The sequence below is a fragment of the Grammomys surdaster genome, unplaced genomic scaffold (genome assembly GCF_004785775.1).
Source record: "Grammomys surdaster isolate TR1022 unplaced genomic scaffold, NIH_TR_1.0 65, whole genome shotgun sequence".
NCBI lineage: Eukaryota > Metazoa > Chordata > Mammalia > Rodentia > Muridae > Grammomys > Grammomys surdaster.
Genome location: NW_021604567.1, coordinates 17,765,277 through 17,789,957, shown reverse-complemented (window position 1 = coordinate 17,789,957; position 24,681 = coordinate 17,765,277). Strand labels below are relative to the sequence as shown.

The following is a 24,681-nucleotide window of genomic DNA, read 5'->3' as shown; positions in this document are numbered from 1 at the left end:
ATGAAAAAAACAAAAAACAAAAAACAAACCCCAAAATTATTCTATGAAGGGAGGGCCTCCGTGTGGAGGTGATTTCCTAGGTGAGATGAGAAGATAGCCCACCATCTCACACTTGTCCCTTGTGGCTGGCAAGCATGTGTGCAAACTGGCTAGGCAGGGTCAGAGAAACGGTCAGTTTGTGACCACAGAGCAGGAGATAGCCCACTGGCTCTCCCCAACGAGAGGCATCCCCAGGTCCTAGTGGCACATGCATTAAGCCAACATAATACGCTCTCATATTCAGTTAAAGCCAGCTGTGGGGAGCCCAGCACACTGGGTAGCACACTCGTCTCTTAGGGTGACACGGCTCTCATACCAGATCTGAACACATCTACCAGGGCATACTGAGTCAACACCTGTGACTAAGGTCGGTGTTCATGAGAATTCTTCGGACCTCAAATTTGACATTTAGGGTATGGGTGGAGAATTTCTCCTTTTCTCCCACCACCGAATGAGCCAAATCAAAGTGGAGCTGATTTGGGAGCACCCACAGGTGTAGTAGTTCTACATTCTTACGTGGTAACTCACAAACCACTGGATAAGCAACACTGTGCTAAAAGGAATTTAAGCCTGTCAGGTTAATTACACAATATTAGGTACGAAAACAAACAGTGCAACACAAAACATAGCTACATCATTATTTGCAGTAAATGTTAACTCTAAATAAGTGCAACCTGTCCACAAATGCTTGCTATAAACTAATTAAAAAAAAAACAAAATTTGATGGATAAACATGAAAAAAAAATTCTCACCGAGAATTTTTTTTTTTTTTTAAAATATCAGCACTCATTTAGAGTTCGGGATTTGTGAAAGAAAAGCTTTAAAAAGGAGCAAACCTGATTGGCTGTGGCTGTTGCTGCGAAGGGGACACTTGTTGCAGGAGTTGTTGCTGCAGAGACAGTGGCGGACGTAGCGCTGTGCATCATGGGTACTTTCAGGAGGGGAACCATGGGAGCAATGAACAGGAGGGTGTAGCATTATGGTAATAGAAGTGGTATTGGCATGGTGAATATCAGAGCAGCAAGCCATCATGGGTTAACCAGCAGATGGCATGCGATCACAGTGCAAAGCAAGGAAGCATGGGAGAGAAATAAAAAGGGAAAATAGCTTATTACAAGTACAATTAAAGGAAGTTTTCAAACATAATCAGTGATTCCCAGAAAGACCAAAGAGCATCGCTTTGATCGATGTATTTATAAACGTTTTGTTTCCAACGACAGAACCATTCCCAATTCAGAGGACGACATCGTGACTATAGCTATTGATGTTTCTGAAAACATGATAGGTAGTAGCCAATGAACCAAGTGGACCGATTATAAATTCCAAAACATCACGGGTTCAGCAGGCCTAATTTATTTATCATTGGTGATTCATCAATTGTGATTAAACCAAAAAATATTTTTCTCTTAAATTTGGAAGCACATATGTAAAGTGGAATTTCAGTGGCCCCATGTTTTACTTTGGTCACTAAACAGTGAGGCAAAAGAAATGGCCTTGGTGTAAATTCTAGAGCAGTTACTATGAAGTAACCAGATTCATTTTGCCAATGTTTACTTTCTGAACTCGTAAGTAAAATGGATCAGCTGTCCTGAAGACAGACTTGTGTGCCATGGCCCTGAATTTGAGAAAATACCCCACTATTAAAATTCCCCATCTAAGGGAATGGGGAGGCACAAAAATAAACAAAGCAAAAACAAACAAAAAAACCAAAGCCATTACCAATAAGTCTGCCCTCTATAAAGATAAGTAAACAGGGCAGTTCAGACACTTGGTTTCAAAATTTATCCATGTATAATTTTTTTTCCAAAAATACATACTTCTGGGAAACTCTGATAACTCTAACACACAGCAAAGAGGAGATAAAGGCACACCACTATGAAACTTTAAAACATTGATGAAATTAGCCTGCCTCTGCTTGCCTCATGCTAAACCAGATAAACTATAAAGAGAAACAACACAAATCATTAAAAGAAAAAGCACACTTGCACTTGTGGTTTTACGTCTCTGTGGTGATCGTTCTAGCATCGAGAGGTCACATTAAAAACCATCGCTCTCTTAAATACATAAGCATAGCTTACACGTTAACTCTAAAGCCATTAAGCCTTCAGATCTACTTCCTAAAGCATTCTCTACCGTCTCTGAAATAAATGTCAAACAGTGAAGGCATTGCACATCATATAAAAGACAAATAAAAAAAGTTTGAAACCTACCAATACTGGTAGCGGGTGTCATGCACAAAACTGACCCTGAAGTCATGCAATGGTGGGGAAAAGGTGAATAAAAGGGAAAGAAACAGGTTAGCGGTTTAGAGTTAACATTCAGAGTGAGATCGAAGCACAAGGAGGTTAGTTCACACAGTTTTTAGGGCCGTTCACATTGTCAGTATAGCAGATAGATCCAACTTACTTAAAAGCCAATAAGATTCCAAGCCCCACTCTCTGAGGACATGAACACCCTCCCCTTCTACTCTAGGTCGACATGATCCTAAGGAGGATGGCATGTGATGATACAACTGTATCCTTCTCTGAAGACCTCAAAGGATTCTACACACATGATCAAGTTAACCCTGTCAGGTGGAGAGTAGGTATTTTACAGATGAAAAAATCTGAGGCACAGTAACTCCTCCAAGGTCAGGTGTCAGTGTGAGCCACGGGCAAGGCCGGCAGTAGAGTTCCATGCTAAATCCAGGCCAGAGCTGATGCTCGCCAGAGTGAGCTACACTCCGGAGTGTGCCACGCGCACGACATCGAGTCTGTTTGGTGATGGAATGTGTGTTGTGTGCGATAGCAATGTGAAAAGAAGAACAGTGAGTTGAGATTTCATATCTTCTAAATCAAAGCCCTGCCAGGCAGGTCAGGAAATTCTTGAGCAACGACTTGTGTGCTAGAAATGTAGATGGAATCTTCTGGATGGAACTGCCGCACAGGTCTGGGATCTATTCTGGCTAGGAGACTCGCTGTGACAAAGGGGTGGCACATAACTGTGAAGCCTAAGTACCATATGAGCAAATGGTGGAGATCTGGGACCCTGGTGAGAGATTTTGATCATGGCCATTCCAAGGAGGCGTCTGAGGGATTGAAGAGCTAGGTAGCGGAGAGTTGGCTGGTCTCTGGGTTAGTGGGAGAAGGAGGTCAACTTCAGTGCTTCTTTGGCAAGAACTATGTTATCCGTGAACAGTCTTAATGATGTACACGTGTCATGGAATTCTGACTGAACAGCGATGCAAATCAGGAGGGCAGAAAAAGATGTACTGGGAGCTAGCTCTGAGGGATTGCCTGCCACTGGCTCTGTTCCTCAGAATGTAAACAAAGGCAATATAAGGATTCTTGGAAACTCAGGGTCATGAAGGTGTCAGAGTGGTATCCTCAAAGGAATGTAGGTGCATCTGCTGAAGGTCTCAGGACTACATGCTGAGATGTTAGACGTGAATCTGGAACTCAGTATCTTCTTCACATTCCTAAGAACTTCTTGCCTGACCTACCCTTGACCATGTTGGCATCACTGATTTAGGAAAAGACTATCCAAGCAGGCTACTGCTGGCTTCTTTCTTTCTTTTATTTATTTATTTGGGTTTTTGTTGTTGTTGCTTTTACCAGAGATGTGGCAGTACATCCAATTTGGCACACGCACCGAGACACACACACACACACACACACACGTGCTCACATGCAGCTTGCACGACCTCCTCCTCCATCCCCATCTCTCTACTTCCACAAACATCTAGAAAGTTCCCTGCATCGCACTTTAATTTCCTTGATCCCGTCTGCCCCCTCAGTCCTTCAATCCTCTTCTAGCTGGTTTCATTCTCAATCTGTTATACCTTTATCCAGTTTCTAGGATACTTTGCACTTCCCTATACCTTGCATACTAAGCAACACACACACTTCTAAAAGCTTCTGCTGAATTTTTTCCCTCTATATATGTGCTGGAGTTTTTAAGAGCCTGTCCTGGGTTCTTTTTATTTAATTTTTCCTGCTCTGTAGATCTTCTATGAGTGTCAGCTCATCCATTCCAAGGCTCTCAATGACCTCACGGCTTCCACGTTTTGTGCCCTGCCAGATCGAAAGCCTCTCTACCTAACTGTTCTCCTGTCCTCCCCACCTGGGTTCCACGAGGGTCTCCAACGGAACACGCTAAGCTCTGCTCTTTCTCACCTGGTCGCCTCCACATCTGGAAACACGTGACAGATATCATCACGCGTGCGATGCTTCAGCTCAACTCTTACGTGATGCCATTTTTGCCTCATGCTAGTCTCAGGTCCAACTCCCCGCTGAGCCAGCACGGTGCTGCTTCTGAGCAGGCGAGGACCCGTCTGCCGAGCCATGACTTTGGCTGCTCTGCAAGGTCCCTTCCACTACTAATGTCAGCTCTGCAACAGCATCCTGTCTGGCCTTCCTGCTCCTCCCTGTTCCAGGCTCTACTCTGCTGCCACAGTCACTCCACCTCTAGGAAGGCTTTGCTGCTTTGAGGATGGAGACTCTTCTAGGCCAGGCCCTGACTACCTCCCCACCGCAGCCCCCGTCCCTGGTACCAAGGTCCATCTGGATGGACCTTCATTGCTTTCAACTGAATACTTCATACTTTTAATCTAATTTTGGCCCCACCCCCAATCTAGAATACCCTTTAACCACTTTCTTTCCTCGGGTGTCAAAGCATGAGTCATGTCTTCAGAAATCATCTCATCTTAATTTCCCCATCTCCCCCAGTCACCTAAGTCAGTTTCCATCCACATTTCTATTTAACTATTTGAACTCTGCCTTTTCAGTCGTACTACGCTACATTTTAATAACCCATTTATGTTAGTGTTTAACACCTTTCTCATTCTGCTGTGGACTCAAAAAAGGCAGAGATCCCACTTAACTAGATGCATAGGGCACCTTGGGGTACCCCTGTGTTGGGGTCAATGTTCCAGCCCACTGTAAAAAGCACTTTGGGGGAAAGCTTAGTCCTGAAGGTTATTAAAGGGTCTAGTCTGTAAAATATTCCACTTTAGAGTTAACCATGTTAGGCTTCAAAGTCACTTCTGAAACAAATCCCCCTTTATTCTTCCTGTGTTCTGTAGTGATCAGGTTTTATCAAGGGCTTCCTGGGTTACACTATGTGAACCTTCAGACACTGCTCCTGCAGCTCCAGAGGGCAGTGTGTCACTCTGGCTTGTGTTCTGGTTGTGGGAGGTGCTTGACCGTGCTCCTTCACTGGGCTCCTCTCTCTGCCAGCCAAAAGTGAGGTGTACATGGGACACACGGAGCTTAGGACATGTGGACTGCTCTCTTAATGCCAGATTCTGGTTCTGCTCTGCGTTGCAAGCAGTGTCCCCACTTTTTACCTAGTTCTACCCTCTGCTATTCCCACAGATCCTGCGAGTAATGTATGCTATTACTACAGGGAATGGTGCTCTATTCTTCAAACCCACTCTTGTCATACCTGTCCAGGATGTTCTTCCCCTAACAGTGAAATCTTACCTACCCCCTTAAAGTCGTTAGCAAATTCTCCTGCTTTGGAAAATCTCCCTGTTCTGTATTGTTCATGCTAGCATCTGCTTAAGATGAACACCGTGCCTCTCACCCTTCCACCCCAGCTCAACCCTCTGTCTCGTCCTTCATACTGTAGACTCTGGTTTTTACCCAGCTCTGGGCCCCTTTACATTTTCATTGTGAGTCTGCAACTCAGACCATAACACATGCTTAAGGAATGCTTGCTGAACCGAATAGAGTCCATACGTCTTGAATTTAGACAGACGGTTTCCACTGAAGGTAAACCTTTTACAAGCGTGTGAGAAACTTTATGTAACACTTATGGTTTCTCATTATTCAGGAATGTCTGGCCTAGAACCTTCCACACGCACTCCCAATGTAATGAAGTATTTTAAGGAAGGGCCTGCCTGCACTGTCTTTATTCTGACCTGATCAGCGTTTCACCAGGATGCTGATATTCTGGATAAATTAGCATCTCAAACATGTGCTTGCTTCCTTCCTCCATTGCACAGATACTTCATCTCAAGCCTCTGTGAGCCAGAACTAGCTGAATAATTCTTAATTGTGTGTATGCCATTTTGTAGTGTAAACACAGCCTCAGTTTTTCCATCTGTAAAATGCAAATAACTTCTCGCCACTGACAGAACTGTGCTGTCTTGAAGAACAATCACAGTGTGTTCAAGAATACTTAGAGTAATTCAGAATAAACTTGCCACAAAGATGCCCAAAGCTACTTATCACATGGTTGTTTCTTAGACCATGTGTGATTCTGCCACTTTCCTATCATAGCAAGGGAAATGTATAAACTTCTTGGTTAAAATAAATCATATAAAATATTTTTTTAAAAAAGAAAGAAACAACAGAAAAAAATTCCATCCACCGTGGTTGTGGAGAAAAATTCCCATATCCTATGTCTTACATTGAAATTTAAAGCCTAGAGGCAGATTTCCTAAGGTCCAAATTCACATCTTGTCAGTGGGAGGATTTTAGTTCATATTAAAGTTTTGCTATGCATGCCCTTTCACTGTAGGTAACTATCCAAGAAGACACACATACAAAATGCTTTTGATCCATATGTATGAAAACTTCTTATGTAAAACATTAACAGAAAGATTAAAAAAACTGTTCATTGAAAATATTGGGTTGACCATCTGCTAAAAATCACCAAACAGTGTCATCACCCGATCAGCAGAGGTTTAAAAACAACCAGGGCAAATAATTATCACTGCTGTCATTTTTTATATAAAGTTGGAAACATGGTTTATAAAAAAAGATTCCCTGAAGCAGACAAGCAAGAAAGCCTACCACAGTCGTGGAGATTTTTCTGTGTAACTGGGTAAGAACTTATGCTGAATTTCTTTTAATAAAATTATCTTCCCTTCTATCACCTTCAGGGAAGTATAGTGAATCTCTTGGCAGTTCAAATACCACTCCTGTACACAAAATTCACGTGGTTATCCACTGTGATCTTTATAGCATATAGCAAGTATGCTATAAACACTTGTAATTCACAGAACTAACCTGGTTACAGTCCACCTTAGGCTCCCAAGGCTACAGAAAGTTGCCAACACAGCTGAGCTGTTCCCGGGGAATCCACCAGAGGGCGAATAGACACAGCCCAGCTAATAGGGACTATTTATCGTTACATATCCACAGCATTGGGCTAGCTTAAACTATGCTAATCAACCCCCCCCCCTTAGTAAATACTTAAGGACATCTTTACAGATCTTGGAGTAGGGACGATTTTGATGTATTAGCCAACCAGTCCATACTGGATTGGGGTATTCCACATCCTGTAAAGGGCCTCACTGGTATTCCCAGGAGACGGTAACATCTGTATTCCCGTTCTTCAGAAACAGACTTGTCTTTCATAGGTTTTCATTCAGCATTTTTTTTCTGTCTCTTAAAGTATACAATGGGCACAAGGTCTACAATGAGACGCTTGTAGTAACCATACAGGATCCTCAGGGTGAGCTGACCTTCTGGTAATTATGTTATTTCAGGTGCGTTACAATCACAACTATGGCTAAGCTAAGACAGCGTGGAATGCTATTAATTAAGGTCGCAATGGGGTAAGATATGAAAGTATTTTAATATAGATCCAGAACTCATGTACTTTCTGACAGTGCATTTCTATTAATATAGATTTTCTCAGTTACTAATTCATTTAAAATGCTAATTCATATAGGTTACCATTCATTTATAGTTTTTATACAAAAACTTACTGGAATAAAAACTAGCTACCTCCTAAACTAGCGTATCCTAATGCTCACAGACTATGGACTATTAAGATTAATATATCTAATCACATTGATAATTAATGGCAATGTCTCCTTGCTGCGATGGGACAAAGAATATGGGCTTGGGAAAACCCGGTGGATGTTCTTTCCAACAAGGTTTTAGTCACAGAGACTAAAAGGTCAAGCGAGGAGGGCCATGTTCGTGAGGGTGTGTGTGTGGGCGTGTGCGGAGGCGTGTGCATGTGGCTGTGTCTGCCATCTCTGAACTGGGCAAACTATGGCAGGCGGGGAGGGGAGTCAGGATGGGTAAGTGTTACGTTGTTTTTCTTCACGTGAGTTATTTTTCAAGCCACTTCAAAAACAAAACCCCACTTGAATCTGATTTCGGGGAGAAGTCTGTAGACTCCCCGTGGGGGCCAGTGGCGGTGCTGTAATGTTGTGTAAACGGACCAGGTACTGGAACACCAGCCTGGCGTTTGTGTCAGCTCTGCCACCTTGGAAAGTCACTTCGCATTATCCTGGGGGCCTCAGTTTTCTCATCTGTAAAACAGTCCACTGGATGAGGAATTCATGAAGACCCTTCTGCCCGTGAGACCCTGTGGTTAACAGACGGTCTCCAGCGAGTGGTAGGCTAAGGGGCTGTAGCCCCTCCTCTCATCACTCATTGGCTTAGAAACGGAGGACGAGCACTCCAGATAGCTGTGAACTTGGTGAGAGTGGAGAAGGATGAAGAGAGAGATAGAATGGATATAAAAATACGAGCAGAAGATTTCATTTGAGTAGCCTTAGACTTTTTAGTGCTCTGAATAGAAGGGAAAAAATGGTTAGTATTTACTGGAATTTATATTTTTAGGTCATTGAGTGTTAAGGACAAATTTCAATTATCTCGTATATATAAAAAAAATCTTGCTTACATAAACTACTTTGCAGAGCTTGTGTAAATAGAAGAGACCCAAAGCTTTGACCCGATCCCTGTCTCTCAAGCTAAATCCCACCAAACACTTGGCTTTAGAACGCTAACTGCCTTCAGTTATCAAAGCAAGGTCAACAGGTCTAGGTAGCCAGGGCTGTGGTGGGCCAGGCTGTATTTGCACCTTCTAAATGCAAACTAGATGCTACCAAACAGCTTAAAGAGATGAGAAGGAAGCACATGACCGGAAGGACACAGGACACAGACATGGAGAGTAAGGGCACGTACCTGTAGGAATAAACGCCGTGTGCTGCTGCAACTGTGCACTGGTTAGAGCCTGCTGGTAGTGCAAGACGCTGGGGTTGAAGACCGTGCTGGCTCCATTGCTTTTTTCAAGTGCTTGTCTCTTTGGTAAAGGATGGAGAGCACCAGGAGGGAAGGCCTGGAAGTGAAGAATTCGATACGATGTGTCCAACTTAAAGCAAGCCTGTGTTCCACGTCCACAGAGATCATCAACTGCAACATTCTTTTTTTTTTTCTCTTTCTTTCTTTAAAAAAAATGACAGCTAAAGAGATGCCTCTGCCATGCACCTTAATTTAAACAGCGGCAATGTCGAATGAGTGAGAATTTGTTATTGAGAGCGGAAGCATGAATTCTGTAACCCAAAAAGAGTAGCATCTCAACTAAGGAAAAGAAAAACTATCAAGCAACAACAATGGAAAAATGGCTTCAGCTTTAAAAACTACACTAAGGGAGAGAAAGGAGCGTTTGCGTTATTATTAATATCTATTCCTTAACTGAATGGCAGTCTCTTGAATTTAAAGGTTAATAAGAATTACAATGAACATCTTTTTCTGAGTCACATGTTTTAAATTTGCTTCACTCTTTTGGAAAAGGTATTATTAAAATTTTGTTAGATTTAATATTTATTTCTCAGATTACATATGCAAATGAGATGACTAAACACTTATTGAATTCCTCCATTTTAAAATTAATAATAATGATTGGCTGCAACCAGTATTTTACATACAAATCTCAGCTGGTTCTCTGAAAAGCTACATGCAAAGCGAAAGGTGAAAGGTCAAAGTACCAGGTCTACAGTTGCTTCGAGAGGTCGCTTCAGTGCTTTGGCAGTCGACTGAGTCTTTTAATAACAGGCAGCGAGCACATGATGGCAGTGGGCCAATGGGATTCAAGCGAATTAACATACAGGTAAACAGCAAGCAGAGGTGCATCATGGGAACGGCATTGCATTGTGGATAGGTGAGAAGGAAAAAAATATTCTGAATGCAATATACAACGTACAAAACACTAGGCATGCATAACAACAAAAATGTTCTCTAAAGAAATGAATATTACACCTTAAATTAGTATCGAAGCAAAAAACGCATCTACTATACCTTAGTTAAAAGCATATAAGAGAGTAAAATATAGATGTTTGAAATTCAGGAAAGTTAATTAAAACAGCAGCTCGCATACACACCATAAGCACTTTTTAATATTGCTTCGGGGCGGGGGGGGGGAATGCAAAACTTTTAAGGACCGTAGGGCTGGAGAACATCTGATAAGTTAGTTCCGATACAAAATAATGAAGAAATCAAGTACATCCCAATTTTAAAAAAATGTTTTTTTTCACTTAGCTATGTTTTGATTCAGATTAACCTAACAAAATGAAGTGGCAAACTGAGACAGAAAAAAAATTCAGTCAAAAAATATTCAAACACAAGGTTATTTACGCAAAACAGTTTGGGTTTGGGTCATTATTTTTTGGCTGAATCACCTGGGAGGTTGCCTCAGGTCCTGCCTTCATTCTGCTAGGGTGGGTCCCAGACCTCGGACAGTTCGAATTTAAACAGGAACTTTCCCAGCGTTTCACTTTTACTCTGCTTCATTTCTCAATACTAACTTATCATCCGTTCTGTTTCTACCAGATTTGAAATGATAATTTATTTCAAACAACTTACCGGATTATACTAAGAAAATACCCTTTAAAAAGGCATTTCACGTCCTTGGATATTAAAATGATCTTTAGTAGTACTATCTGTACTTTTAGCTAGATCAGGGGTTAACCAGTTGATGACAAGTGGGACTTTCACTAGAACAGCTAAAATGGCAGAACGCTGCCTTCAGACAAGCGGAGTGCTGCCTTCAACTTACAACCACACTTCTAGGAAGATAGCTTCATTTGGAACCAAGGTAGTATTGGATATGGACTGATTTAGACCTCAATGCAAAAAAAAAAAAAAATCTCTTCTTTTTGGTTGTTAAAAGGTGGGAAAATTCTATGATAGGATTCTGTGGAAGTAAAGAAGTCCAGGAAGCAGTTTCAGTGCAAATGGGAACAATGACCATCCCCCTTTGATGGTTACACAATAGGTAAATCCCCAAGGTTTGTCTGACAGAATTCAGTCTGAAGTTCTGTGGGAGAAAGGTAGTGTTTGAAACAAACAGAGACGGTGCTCTGCCCTCAAGACGGGAACAGTTAATGCTATTTTCCCTAGCAAATGTAGGGTTGCTCATCATTCCACGATTCAGGATTTCAAAAAAAAAATGTGAGGGGAGAGCTTAGGAGTCGAGGACCTTGGAGAAAGAGACTAGAAATAAAATTGAAAGAATTGTAGGCACAGAAACCCCAACAGGGACTAGATTGTTTTAGAAAGTAGTTTTGATAAAGGTCATTGAATAATAGGAAACTGATTAAAAACAAATGGAATATTGAAAGCAAAAACAGCCCAATCTCTTAGGTATTTCTTTTTGTTTTGTTTTTGAGACAAAGTCTCACTTTTTAGCCCAGATTGGCCTTGGACTCACAGCAATCCTCCTGCATCAACCCTCCAGAATGCTAGGATTAGAAGCTCGGACCACAGTGCTAAGCAATTCCTGGATATTATTAAATGTAAGTTCAGTAAACTTCCATAACTCCATTCTGCTTAAAATCTTTCCCCTCTATACAGTTTCCCATGGTTAACTAATGCAGGGTCTGCTTGATTTCATTCATGTATGTGTGTGCACCTCTACACAAATGCAAGATGGCACATGAGGGGTGGCGGAGGATGATTTGTGGGAGACAGTCATCCTCCCACTGTGTGGGTCCCGGGAACTGATCTCAGGTTATCAGGGAGCAAATGACCACTCACTGGGCCTTCCCGCTGGCCCTCACAGGCTTGTGGTTTTTGAGTCTCAACTAATCGTGTTTCACTGAAGAGGGCTCCATGGTTGCTCTCGTAGGTCACACTGCAATGCTACCGCAGGCAGAGCCCAAAGTCATTCTGTCCTTAACCTTCAGTCTCAAGTTTCCCACTTTTCTAGCCCTTGGGATTTAGCAAACAAATTTCCTAGTGGGTGGGTCTTTTTTGACTTGCCTTTTAGAAGAGTCTCTAAAGGCTGGTGTACAGCAACAGCATTTTAATGCAACAGAGCATCCTTTAGTGAGTTTTCCAAGCAGAATAAGTACTGCTAGGTATTTCTTTTTACGGCAGTCATAAGGATGTTTAATGGTCTGTTTTGTTGTTGTTGTTGTTTTCTTTTAGGTTGTTAAAACCTGATCTTTACACTTTAAAGTAACTTAGGAGCTAGTGTAAAGTAAGAATAGTGAGATTTCTCTCTTTTCCACTGCACAGTGTATTTCTATTAGATGCAATTCTCTTGTAAGATACAATGAGATTTTGTATGAAGTATGAAGGGTTTCATACATATCAAGGCTTTATATAATGCACATACAGCACACACATAGACTGTTTTTAAGAAGCCTGTGTAGATAAATAATTACCTCACCACAGCCTTTGCTGGCACAGAGCTACCGCACCAGGTGAGAATGCCCGCACTGAACGTTCGTTCACCTGCAGTGAGCGACTGACCTGCAGGCTCAGACCTCAGCTCAGGGACGGAGCAGTCCTTTGTGTGGTGGGAGCCTGTTTGGCACCAGTGCAAGAAAAGGCAGTTTAACCAGAACCCTACTGCACGCCAGATACTTGGGCTCTTTTCTTGCTGGCCTTGTCTCTATTCCTGACCCTCTACCGCCTAGGTCTGAACGGACGGACACAGGGGATGAGACTTTATGAGAAGCTGAGATTTCTTTTTCACAGTCAAGGCACCATCACACTGCAGGTCAAGGTGAGAACAACTGTCCATGCCAGCATCCGAGGTGAGGACCAGAGAAGTCAGGAGAGCCAGGGGAAACAATCAGAAGTGCTGGTTTACTGGTCATAAGATGAGTCAGACAGAAGCGTGGGCTCGGAGTTCCGGTGAGTGTTTTCCGCAACAACTGAAACTTATCTGGCTGACGGCAGCTTGTCCTGTTACCACTTCTTTCCATCGCCCTCCATCTTGGTTTATGTGAACAAAGACTACACGTGAAGATCAAATATTCTTTGTGTTAAAACTACCAAAGGGTACCTCCAACGAGCTCACTCTCAGGTCTGAAAAATTGTCATGAGTGAGATGCTCATATTTTAAGAGGTATTACAAAAGAGTAAGGCTCAAATGGAGAGAAATGCCTCTCTTTTCAAGATTCGGAGCTTTGCATTCTTTCTTAATGCCTGACTATTTAAAATAAAAGGGAAGATCCCTGGGCAGTAATAAGAACCTACACCATAGAAGTGTGCCATCTTCAGCTAAGGAAGTCGGCTGAATGGAATGTTAACATTTTCAGTTGCACCCAGCTCTCCATTTGTCCTCTAAATAAGGAAATAGAATAATAGACTTTCTGCACTGTTCTGGCTAATCTTGCCTGTTCGGTTCATCAAACCTAGGCTGGTTTCAAATAAGCCCTTCACATTAACTCTAAAGACATGACAGATTCAGTAATCTTCCCATCACTGTCACAAGGGAGCTGGCATTGTTCTGAAACTACATTGCTTTCCGTCGCCTCCGAAGATGCTTCGAAATCCTGTGACTGCTCAGCACTCCAAATTTGGGCACAGTGTAACAATCCAAGAAACTATGGTAACTGACTCTCGCAGCATCTACTGCAGTAACCTTCCTGCATTCTGATGAGCTTACGTGAGAATGTGGAGGAGGGCCGGTGGCAGAGCTCAGCTGTGGCTTCACACTGTGGGGCTTTGGGGAAATGGACACTTCTGCTCATGTCTCCACCACCCTGAGTCACCTACCGCTGACTATGTCGGTACACTGCCCCTTCTGGACTGGATTTGGTATTGATTGTGTGTACTGGAACTCAGACTTCTAGCATGACAAAGTCAGGGCTGAGCATGGTAGTCACCCTGACTACTGGGTTTTTAATCTCCTCAGGTACTTGAGTGAGAGGGACAAACATTTCCAGATTCATCTCCAGAGCTCATCATGTGAAAGACAGCCACTGTGACCCAGGGTAATCGGCTCCTATCACTTTGACCATAGAGATATAGCCACAAAGACAAATGGCAATGATTTCTCCCTTAATTAGAACCTCTGTTGAAACATTGTTTCCTCTCTCATCAGGTGTAAGGACGTATCCCTACAGATGGCTGTGTCTTTGGGAAAGGCTGACCTCAGTGAGTAGAAGTGACAAGCCAATGGGGATGGAAGGGAGAAAGGGGAGACAGACCTGGTAGCCACCCCCAGCATTCCCAAGCCGTCTTTCTCTCTTCCTTGAAGGTGTTACATGATGCAGAAAAGTCAACTTGGCCAGCTAAGCAACTGTCTCCATAGCAGAGTCCTGGTTAGGCCAAGGAGTGCCCTAAGTCCGAGTATGGCTTATAAAATGAATGCCATGCAGGAACCTTGCTGGCCAAGAATCAAATCGAAGAGTGGTAAATTGGGGTTGGTCTGAAAAACTGACTACAGAGAAGACTCTCACTGAGTAAGACATTCACTAAGTAGATGGAAACCGAGTCCTCTACACTCACAGACTTAAAGGACTTATTTTCTCTAAAGACAATTCACTTTCATATAGGTTGAATTATGTGTTTTTATCTTTGCATACTTCTCCCTTGTTCTCAAGTATACTGAGGTTTAGGGTTTTACTTCCACTAAACCCTTAATGGGAACACTTCCCTCTCATGTGGATGCATTTGGTCCCACGTGTAAAGGAATGGAGAGATTGAGTGTAATGTCTGAAAACTTTCAAAGGACACAGGACACTTGAGAGATAGTCTGAACCATTTGCAGTGCTTGTGGAGACCAGAAGAGGGCGCTGGGTGTCCTAGTACCAGAGTTAGAGACGGTTGTGAATCATGTGGGTGCTTAGGATAGAACTTGGGTCCTCTGGAAGAGCAGCCAGTGCTCTTAACCACTGAGCCATCTCTCAAGCACCTTGACTATGCTTTTAGGTGCCTTTCATCTCTGTATTACTATCTATTCTTGCCCAGGGCCGATTGGCCTCTGTGTCCTTCCTTCTCCCACTCAGAGCCCCTGGAGCCCACCATACTTCCCATCCTGTGGCTGACAAGCAGGTGCTTGAGGGCTGGCAGGCTCTAAATGGGTTCTATGAGTGGATGCGATGTGCCCACTGGACATTTAAAGACTTCTGACCAGCCAGATGTCTCGCTTTAAAGTAAAGTCATTAGAAATGTCTGCAACCTAATGCCCAGGTTCTCAGCTGTGGGTATGCACTGGAGTTGAGTCACCCGAAAGATTCAGAGGGCCCAGGGCCTGGCCCCTGCCCAAACCATAGCACTCCACCAAGCTGCTGTGCGGTTAGGCAAAGCCTTTCCGAACCCTTCAGTTGATTCCTAAATACACCCAAGCTTGAGGAGTGGTCTGGTCATGTGACTCTCAAATGTCAACATGCATACACAACATCTGGGAAGTTGTAAATGGTGTGTGTGTGTGTGTGCGTGTGTGTGTGGATGTGTGTGTGTGTGTCTGTGGATGTGTATTTGCTAGGAGTCAGAACCTGCCCCCGCCCCCCAAGCTGGAGTTTTAGCTGTTGTGAGCCACCTAATGTGAGTGCTGGAAGCCAACCCCAGTCTTCCCAAGGACTGTCCACACTTAACCACTGAGCTATCTTTCCAGGCCCTAACTGGGAATTTATTTTTTAAAAATTAAACTTCTGACCCCGAGACTCTAGGTGAGACTCAGATTCTGGTGTCTTCATAGGCTCCCAGGTGATCAAAATGACAATGCTTCCTGGGCCAAGGGGGCAGCTGGAGGCTGTGAGATTCAGGAGTGATAGCAGCATTGGTTCCTGAGGGACAGTGAGGAGAATTAAAGGGCTAGCCTGGGTTATAGGTCTTTTACTTCGTTTGTTTTAGCGCCAGATAGCTCAATTCCATTTCATCCTTCCCTGAGTTGTTGCTGTGCTTGAAATCTCGGTGTTGTTGGCAGGCAGCACAGCCAAGAGGAAATGGGAGGAGAAGCTAGTGACTGACAGGGCCACTGGTTGCTGGGCATCTTTGAAGGTCACCCCCTTTTCCCCAAACTGACTTCAGCAGTGGGATGTACCACTTGCTTTGTCTGCTTTCTGAGTTTCTGCCTGTCTCCTGGTTCACTGCAGTGAGGACCTGGGAGGCTGAGAGGCCAGATTGCAGAGGGGACAGAGCTCACAGCCCGGGTTCCCTGCACCTTGGGGATTTAGTTATTGTGAAGGGAAGGAAGGGCAAAACAGAACAAAACAAGAAGGGGTGGGGGATGACAACAGAGCTTAGGCAGCGGAGCAGCGGGAATGGCAGCCTTGTCTCCCAGCTGTCCGAGGCACAGCTCCTCCCCACCCGCAAGCACCACCCGCGGCCTGGGAGGCGCAGCGGTGCGGGCGCGGCCCGCGCACTTACCATGACTGTGGCCGCGGCCGCGGCTGCCTGGGCGGCCACCGCGGCCTGGTTGGCTTGGTGCTGCGCAGCTTTGATTTTGGCCTGCAAGTGTGCAGGAGGGTGAAAATATTTGCATTTCTCCCTCATGCAACGCCCCTTTATGTAATCCATACAAACGGTTACGGTGTTGTCGTTTGTGTCGATCATGGTGCTGTCTGCCGGGTGTGCAAAGCGGCAGTCTGTCTCTCCCCGGGCACAGTTTCCTCGCTGGAACTCCCTGCATACCTGAGACAACGGGAAAGAGCAGAGCGCTGCAGAAGAAAGCCTGGTGGCCACCACCGCGCCAACGGAGGGGACGGTGGGGGAGACGACCAGGAGCAGGGGGAGGAGGTGGAGGAGGAGGAGGAGGAGGAGGAGGAGGAGGGAGGCGATGAGGAAGGAGGATAAGGAGTCCCTTCATGGTATCTTTAGGTTCAGAGGGTAAAACTGTTATGATCTAGAACCCAAGTTACCAGAATTGCTAAAGAATTAATTTTGGTTTTGTTTTGCCCCCTTTTCTAGGGTGAACATCGAAATGGAGAAATCAATCTGAAATCTGTTCTTTACCTAAAACAGCAAAGGAAGAATGATTGAACAATGACACCACTGTTCCTGCGAAGTATAGCATATTTGTTTCCATTACTTACTTATGTCTTTGAGTGCCTGTGTGGAAACAGTTTTACAACACAGCATACATCTACCCATCATACAGGACGCATCTATGTGTGTGCATGTGTCTATCAATGAATCAATGAATCAATCATCTATTGATTGTCTTCCTGCCTTCCTTTTTACTATGCTTATGTGGCCACAGTTATGTAATTCACACACACACACCATCTTTTCATTTATTTTTCTTCTGTCCCCTCCATCCCCCTTTCTTCCCTTTTGGTTCTCTGTAGTCACTCTATCTACCTATGTCGTCTTACAATGTTTATGTGCTGGTGTTCTCTCTCTCTCTCTCTCTCTCTCTCTCTCTCTCTCTCTCTCTCTCTCAGTACCCCCTACTCCAATAATACCTCTGGGGTGCTATGTACTCCTGGTACAGAGCATGGTTAGGTTGTACACAAGCTACCTCTCTGAGGATGGGGGCAAAGCTCCTGACTGAAGATTCCTGAACACACCCCCCCCATTCTACAAAGGTATCACAGGTAGAGTCACCAATCACAGGACATCACTTAACACTTGCGACATCATCGTTTTAAACTCGCTGTAGTATTTTTGATCACTCCCAAAGAAGAATAAAGATGAGAGAGAGAGAGAGAGAGAGAGAGAGAGAGAGAGAGAGGAAAAATATAGTAAGAGGAAAAAAATGAAAACAAACAGAAGGAACAGAGAAGTTAGAAGCGTTGATCTCAAACAACTGGACCTCTCTATCCTCTGATCCCTGCAGTGAGCTAAGACTTTACTATATAGCTACATTCTGTAGACATCGCGTACTCTTCATTCTAGATGGTATAAAATAAAAAAAGCCTACATATATTACTTATATAATTCATCCTGATATAAATATCAGCAGGAAAGAGCCCAGAGAATTGTGGAGTTGCTTCTCCTGGGCTCCAGTCCCATAGCTAGTAAATGTAAGCATTGGTTTGTTTCCTGATCACCAGTGCTGAAGGGACAGAGATATGAAGGTCAAGTCTGTGAGAGTCTGTCATTTCTGAGAAAGTACTTCACTGACCTATGGCTAAGCCAAGGTGACAGGTATATAGTCTGAATCTCAGAGTTGTTCCCAATTTTTTCCTGTTTGGGTACTGGCCAATGTCTCACCATCAGTTACAAATATTTCTAAACTAAAATCTATTCAGATATTCATCTAGGTTCTGGTTTTGCTCATTCTGTTTTTCAACAGAATCTCTTGGAGCCAAGGCTAGCTTCAGAGTCACCATGTAGCAGAGGCTGGCCTCAAACTACCAATCCCCAAGCCTCTGCTGGGCAGTGGTGGTGCACACCTTTAATCCCAGCACTTGGGAGGCAGAGACAGGCAGATTTCTGAGTTCGAGGCCAGTCTGGTCTACAGAGTGATTTCCAGGACAGCCAGGGCTACACAGAGAAACCCTGTCTCAAAAAACCAAAAACCAAAAAAACAAAAAACAAAACAAAACAAAAAACCCCAAAAATTCAAAAACAAAAAACACCTCCTCCTCCCCCACAAAAAAAAAAAACAAAAAAAACAAACCCAATCCCCAAGCCTCTGCCTCCCAAGTGCTGGCTCACCACATCCAGGTTATCGAAGCTCTGAGTCCTGCCTGTCTGACCCTATCAGCTATAACTGGAGTTCACAGATGTCCTGTGTGCAGCCAGTGTCCTTCCTGGTATGGAATAGTCAAAGACTGGTCTGTTAAGGTCATCTGTGAGTCACAGGTACCTTGTATACCAGTCCTGTAGAAAAGACCTCTAGTTCCCAATCTTTCTCATTTCATTTGGTTTTTGCTGTCATAGCCTGAGCACCTACGCTCCCTCAGCCCCAGCAGGGGGAGGCCAAAACACTTCCATTCTTAGAATAGGTCTCAGTTATCCTAGGCTAGCCTACAGTTTCCCAAACATTAGTGACTGGTTTATAGTCTCTTCATCTAAAGATCCATATACTCTGGATAAACTCAGTGGAAAAAAAAATGTAGTTTTGAAAATATTTGTAGTTTGACATCCTGAATTCTAAAACATTCGCCAGGGGCCAAGCAGTAAACATTTCTTGCCCCCAAGATATATCTGGTTAGTTTTTAAATGAATGCACACTGGAAGAATGTTCCTTAGCAGGTCTGTATTCTAAGCATACAGAGATTACCTAACAATTCTCATCAATAATGGGGCTAAAGAAAGCCTTTCAGAAATCTATCGGAATCGTTACATAACCGTATGAAACGCCCCATTGTCTATCGCAGGGATAGTGGAGCAAGACTGATAGGAAAGCCCTTGGCTCTGATTAAAGAAAAATTTTATTCAACATAGTCTGGGATGATTTGCCTGATCCAAGTGTGAAAGTATATGTAAAGTGTAAAAATACATGCACTTAATCCTTTTGTTTTGTTTTTGTTTTTCGAGACAGGGTCTCTCTGTGTAGCCCTGGCTGTCCTGGAACTCACTCTGTAGACCAGGCTGGCCTCGAACTCAGAAATCCGCCTGCCTCTGCCTCCCAAGCGCTGGGATTAGCTCCACCACCGCCCGGCAATCCTTGTGAATATTATAGAACATTCAGATTTAAAGACAACCAAATTGACTCGGGTTATACTTTCTGCTGTTTACCAATAAAGCTGTTAAGTAAGACACACAACAGCATCCATACTTGATTCATATAACTGTTGGGGGCTCAAGTTCTGTTTACTTTGTCGAAGTGCTTCCATTTCCCTGACCTTTTGGGCTTCTGACCATTTCCAGAACTTTCTGGAGTCCACTAAAAGCTATCGCTGCTGAGCACAGCACGTAAGACCAAGAGCTAACTCTATGGCTTACATCCTGATGACGAGCACAGCACGTAAGACCAAGAGCTAACTCTGTGGCTTACATCCTGATGACGTCTATATTCTATTGGTGGATATTTATTTAGTGTTTCGAGACAGGGTCTCACTCTGTAGCCCACAGTGACCAGGAACTTCTCTGTAGCCTGCTCTGGCCTTGAACTTGTGGCAAGCTCCCCACACCAGCTCCCTGGTGCTGTGGTTATAGACACAAGCCACCATGTCTAACTTAATGTTTTAGTCTTACACATAAAACCTAAGCATTTGATTTTTGTTTATATCAAAGCTGTTCTTTGTCTCTGGGTTAATTTCCTTTATACGAGACATTAAGTTTATAGCACGGAATCGCGGGTACGTGGGACTGCAGCGATGTGTGCACGCACATGGACTTTCTACAGGATGAAGTTATTTGACAAGCATCTATCCACTCTCACAGACACACACACTTCTATCATCAACGCATCTCCAAACGCAAACATAATTGAAATACCTCCAGCTTATCAGTCCTGAGAAGTTTCTGAGTTGCAGTTGAGCCCGGGACAGTGACCGGTGGACTTCCGGGAACAATGACAGGTGTAGTGGGTAGAACCTCTGTTGGGACTAAGCCAACTCCAGGGGTGACAGGCGCTAAGTAAGGAGCAAAGCTAATGGCCGCATTTGTCCCTATGGTGGGACCTACAGGAAACGTGGGCTGTCGAAGGAGAACACAGGAAACACTCTTTTAGTGCAGAACTTACCAGCAAGCGTCATTTGAGCAAGAATTCACACAGTCACTAGTAAATGCTGACAGAAATGTACCCACTGCCTAGAGTATCCTTCATGTCAGTTCTACAGTTCAACTCTGAATTGCAAATTTCATTAATCACTCTCTCTTTTGTTTTTCTTTTGCTCCTCAGAAATGAAAACATCACAGAGCCCAAACCATATAAACGTATCGGAGAGCATCAGGGAAACCCAATGCCGAGGAACGGGTTAAACAGAGTCTTCTGTAAAAATGCTCTCAACAACTGAAAATACTCATTTCCGCCCAAATTACCTATCATTCCAAACTACTCAGTGTTCTAATCTCAAGGCAGTAAGACCTACAGAACATAGACTGGTCATCTATGCATTTTCCTATAGGTCTCTACAAGGCACATAAATATATATGATTATAGCTGATATTCAAGTTGGCTAAATTCACATTTTCAAGCAGTGGAGCTTCCTTGAGAATTATCTTGCTCAGACGTATCAACATGTTTCAGCCTTTCATCACTAACATGTGCATTCCCAACACAGAGGCAGTTTTCATGTGGACCTACTATGTGCTGCTCTGCCCTACTATGTGCCAATATATCCTTTCATTCTTGAAAGGCTAGATGGGAGAGCTTGTGATTTCAACCAACCAGTTTCACACATGACTGATGAAACTCAGTTTTATTTCCTGGCCACTCAATCAGAAAAGCCATGATAAGCACATCTGGTCCCTAGTTAAATCTGTTTTTTATTTATCACAACAGTCTTGGCTAAGAATAATCATACCATGGGCTGATACAATAATTATTTTTAAGAGTTTCATCTAATCAGTATCTAAATAAGACTGCCTTTCTGAAAAGATATGTACACTTAGACAACAACCTTGTTTCACATTTATTCATTTAAACACAGTCTCAATAGACATTCCAGGATAGATGGTAGCTAGTTCTACAGCTCATGCTGGCCCCAAACTCAGATGGCCTCCTGCCTCCGTCTTTGGAGTACAGGGGTTATGGTGTGTACCCATGCAGACCCTGCATTTTCACCTGTGAAAAATCATGTTTAACATGTTTCCAAAGATTTTCCCAAGAATAAACTGTCTACGGAACTGGTCCTAACAGCTCTCTGTTTAATTTTCATTTACAGATTTTTTTCTCTTTTTTTGAGGACTTGAACCTAACGTCTCATACAAAATAGGCAAGTACTGTTCCGATGGGCTCCATCCCCAGGTGCACAAACAATTTTTAACCTATTTTTTTCCACGGTAAGTTTTCAAATATCCCCAGTCACATCATAACGTGACTTTGCAGCACTGACCTACCCCGTTGACACGTGCCATAATATTTCTCTGTCTTTACACCTCGGGTAATGTTCTTATTGTCTGTTCAGACTCCAGATGAGCTGTTTAACACAGGGGGAAGCTAACAGTCTGCATTAGTAACGCGTTTTCCTTTAGGACAACGGAGCAAGGACCACGTTGGGAGACAGCAAAGCAGAGATTTCTAGAGAGGCTGCGAGACCTTCACAGACGTGGCCGAGCGGCCGAGAGCTGAAGGAGGGTGATGCTAACAGACTCAGAGGAAATCTGGGTAGTTCTCTGATGAGAACTTATATCTTTATGGTTCAGAAATGATGTTTGCTTTGGGAGAAACTGCGACACGAATGCTGTGCACTGGAAAGCACTGGAAAGGGACAGCGGCTTGGTATGTTTTCTTCTATAAAATTTTCCATGGACGGGATGGATGTGATCTGTTACCCGCCAGAGTCCTGAGTATAGAACGCTGCGGCTTTTTAGTAACTGTCACTTTGGCAATTCGGTACTATTGACAAAAATCGAGTAACTTAATAGCATAAGGACCACGTTACGCTAGGATTAAAAATATCAACCACGAAAGGCCCACACACATCAGCCGCTCAATGGCCGCATTGTACCTGCACTGCCTCGGCTGGGGTGGAGTTTAAAGTGGTAAACGCTGGTGCAATACATGAGTCTTGGCAGGAACCCTGAAAGTCTCATTTAAAAGACTTACTATGTGAGGACTGTGCAGCCAAATCTGGGGACCACTCTCGTAAATGAGGAATGAAAACGGTGCTGTATTTGTACCGCATGATTCAATTCAGAGAGGAATTAACAAAGCAAGTATTTAGAAAAAGAGAACTTCCACGCACATCTCCAATTTGATTTTTATGGCTGATTTCTTATTTTTATTTTTGTCTATCTATCTATCTATCTATCTATCTATCTATCTACAAACATGTGTGCATGCGCCTGTGCCTGTGCCTGTGTATGCCATGTGTGTCTAAAGGTACCTATGAGGCCAGAGAGGGAATCAGATCCCTCTGGGACACTCCAGTGCCCGACGTTGGGAGCTGCCCAACATGGATGCTAGGAAGGAAGCTTGGGTCCCTTGAGAAACCAGCAAGCGCAGCAAACACTTTCAACTGCTGAGCCATCTCTCTAGTCCTCCCCCCCCCCCCGGCTTCTCTCTCTGTCTTAATGCATGCAGATTCCCAGCCCTCTCTTACCACAGATGAGCATCGTGTTGTTACTGCACATCGACCTGTGACTATCCATGAGGGCCTCAAGAAGTGTTTTACAAAGTCACTTTTGGTACCAACAAATTTATTCTGATAAAACACCAAATTGGTCCTTCAAGACTATGTTGATTGTTCATCCTATGTAAGGTCCTGAACTATATTCAGTGTGCACTATGGGTGACAGCAGTAACATTCCACTAAGACACAGTGCCATTAACAACAACAACAGATAGCTGTCAGATGTAGAGAAAACTATGTTCAAATCCAGTCCATTCCCACTTAGTCTTATTTCCTGAAGAGAAATTAAGTTCTTTGGGTTTTAGAGTTTCTCAACTGCAGCAGACAATTAAAATCACTTGAAAGATAAGCTAAACAAATGTCTCTTCCTCTTCTGTTCCCCACTGTCCAAACTGAACCAGTAGCTGCTGTCACTAGTAACATAAGTATTCATATCATTACAGTCTTTGCCTCGAGTTGGTGTTTCTCTAGCATGACTATAATCAGCACAGCCACAAACTCAACAAATGTAAAAAAAATGGAATTTAACTGTTGCGAATATCTCGTCTTCCGTTTTTAAAATGTGTGTTGGAAAAAGACTTCACGTCTTGGGAAACTCCAGTGTTTAGAGTTCATAGGCCTCCTGATGACAGACTCAATTAGACATTAGCCCGTTATCTTTTTTTACACAGAGTCCTTCACGAAAGTTGATGAGTGAAAACAAAGGCTCTTAAGGTCATGTACTGACATGTGTATTCTCTACTAGTAGTGTGACAGACCATAATACTTTACATCTGTGAACAGTTCTTGCACATTCAAAGCATTGTCACACACTTCAATGTCTTTAGTCTTCTCAAACTAAACCACGAGAAGCAGGCCTAACAGGGGAGTCATGATTGCAAGAGAGCTGGTCAAAGGGCAGCTCCTGAGAGGCAAAGTCAGAGCAAAGTCAGAGCAAAGGCTCCGGACTCCTAGCTCGCAGTGTGGGCTGCCAGACACTCTGGTGTGGTCCACAGATCCTGTCAGTAATTTCCTAGAACAGAGGACGGAGGGAAGGCCTGGAATCAACACACCACATCCACATGTCTTTTAGCATAGACAGAAAGCACTGTGTGTCCTTCCGCTGGCTCGTGTCTTTCTTCTATGGAGAGGATACGTCAGTCTGCCCTGACTAGTTGTATCAGTTCTTGTTGCCTAGGAAGACCAGCTCTGAGAACCCGGATTAAAATGAAATGCCTGAGTTAGAGTCTATATCGGCCATGGATCACGGCGTCTGAGATCAGTTTTCCACAGGCAACTGAGACCGGAGTATTGAGGTCACTCTGGGGAACTCCACTCTTAGAGACACACCAGATCCAGCCTCGATGACAAGCTTCTAGTTTTTGCATGGCACTGCTACCAAGAAGTCCAAGACACTGTCCATTTGGTGCCTGTCAGCTCTCAGTGCTAATACACAGCTGAAGAGGCCCAAGGGTAAGATCCACAGAAAGCATGCTTGAAGAAAATCTCTTCCGAAGGGCTAGTCTTCTTACTTTCTCCCTCTGACCTCCCTCCAGATTCCTGCT

At 43.6% G+C, this 24,681-nt stretch overlaps 1 protein-coding gene across 4 annotated transcripts in view; it reads right to left on the bottom strand.

Moving 5' to 3' along the window:
- Mbnl2 (muscleblind like splicing regulator 2) overlaps positions 1-24,681 on the bottom strand; it is a 155,869-nt gene that overhangs the window by 25,853 nt on the left and 105,335 nt on the right. The window contains exons 4-9 of one of the 4 annotated variants that reach the window (XM_028770912.1): positions 20,337-20,537; positions 16,374-16,637; positions 9,755-9,808; positions 8,952-9,105; positions 2,250-2,285; positions 876-970 (exon numbers count right to left, since the gene is read on the bottom strand). In XM_028770912.1, coding sequence (XP_028626745.1) covers positions 876-970; positions 2,250-2,285; positions 8,952-9,105; positions 9,755-9,808; positions 16,374-16,637; positions 20,337-20,537 — 804 coding nt within the window. The remainder of the gene's footprint in view (positions 1-875; positions 971-2,249; positions 2,286-8,951; positions 9,106-9,754; positions 9,809-16,373; positions 16,638-20,336; positions 20,538-24,681) is intronic. The other 3 variants (XM_028770897.1, XM_028770888.1, XM_028770907.1) reach the window with 3 other exon arrangements.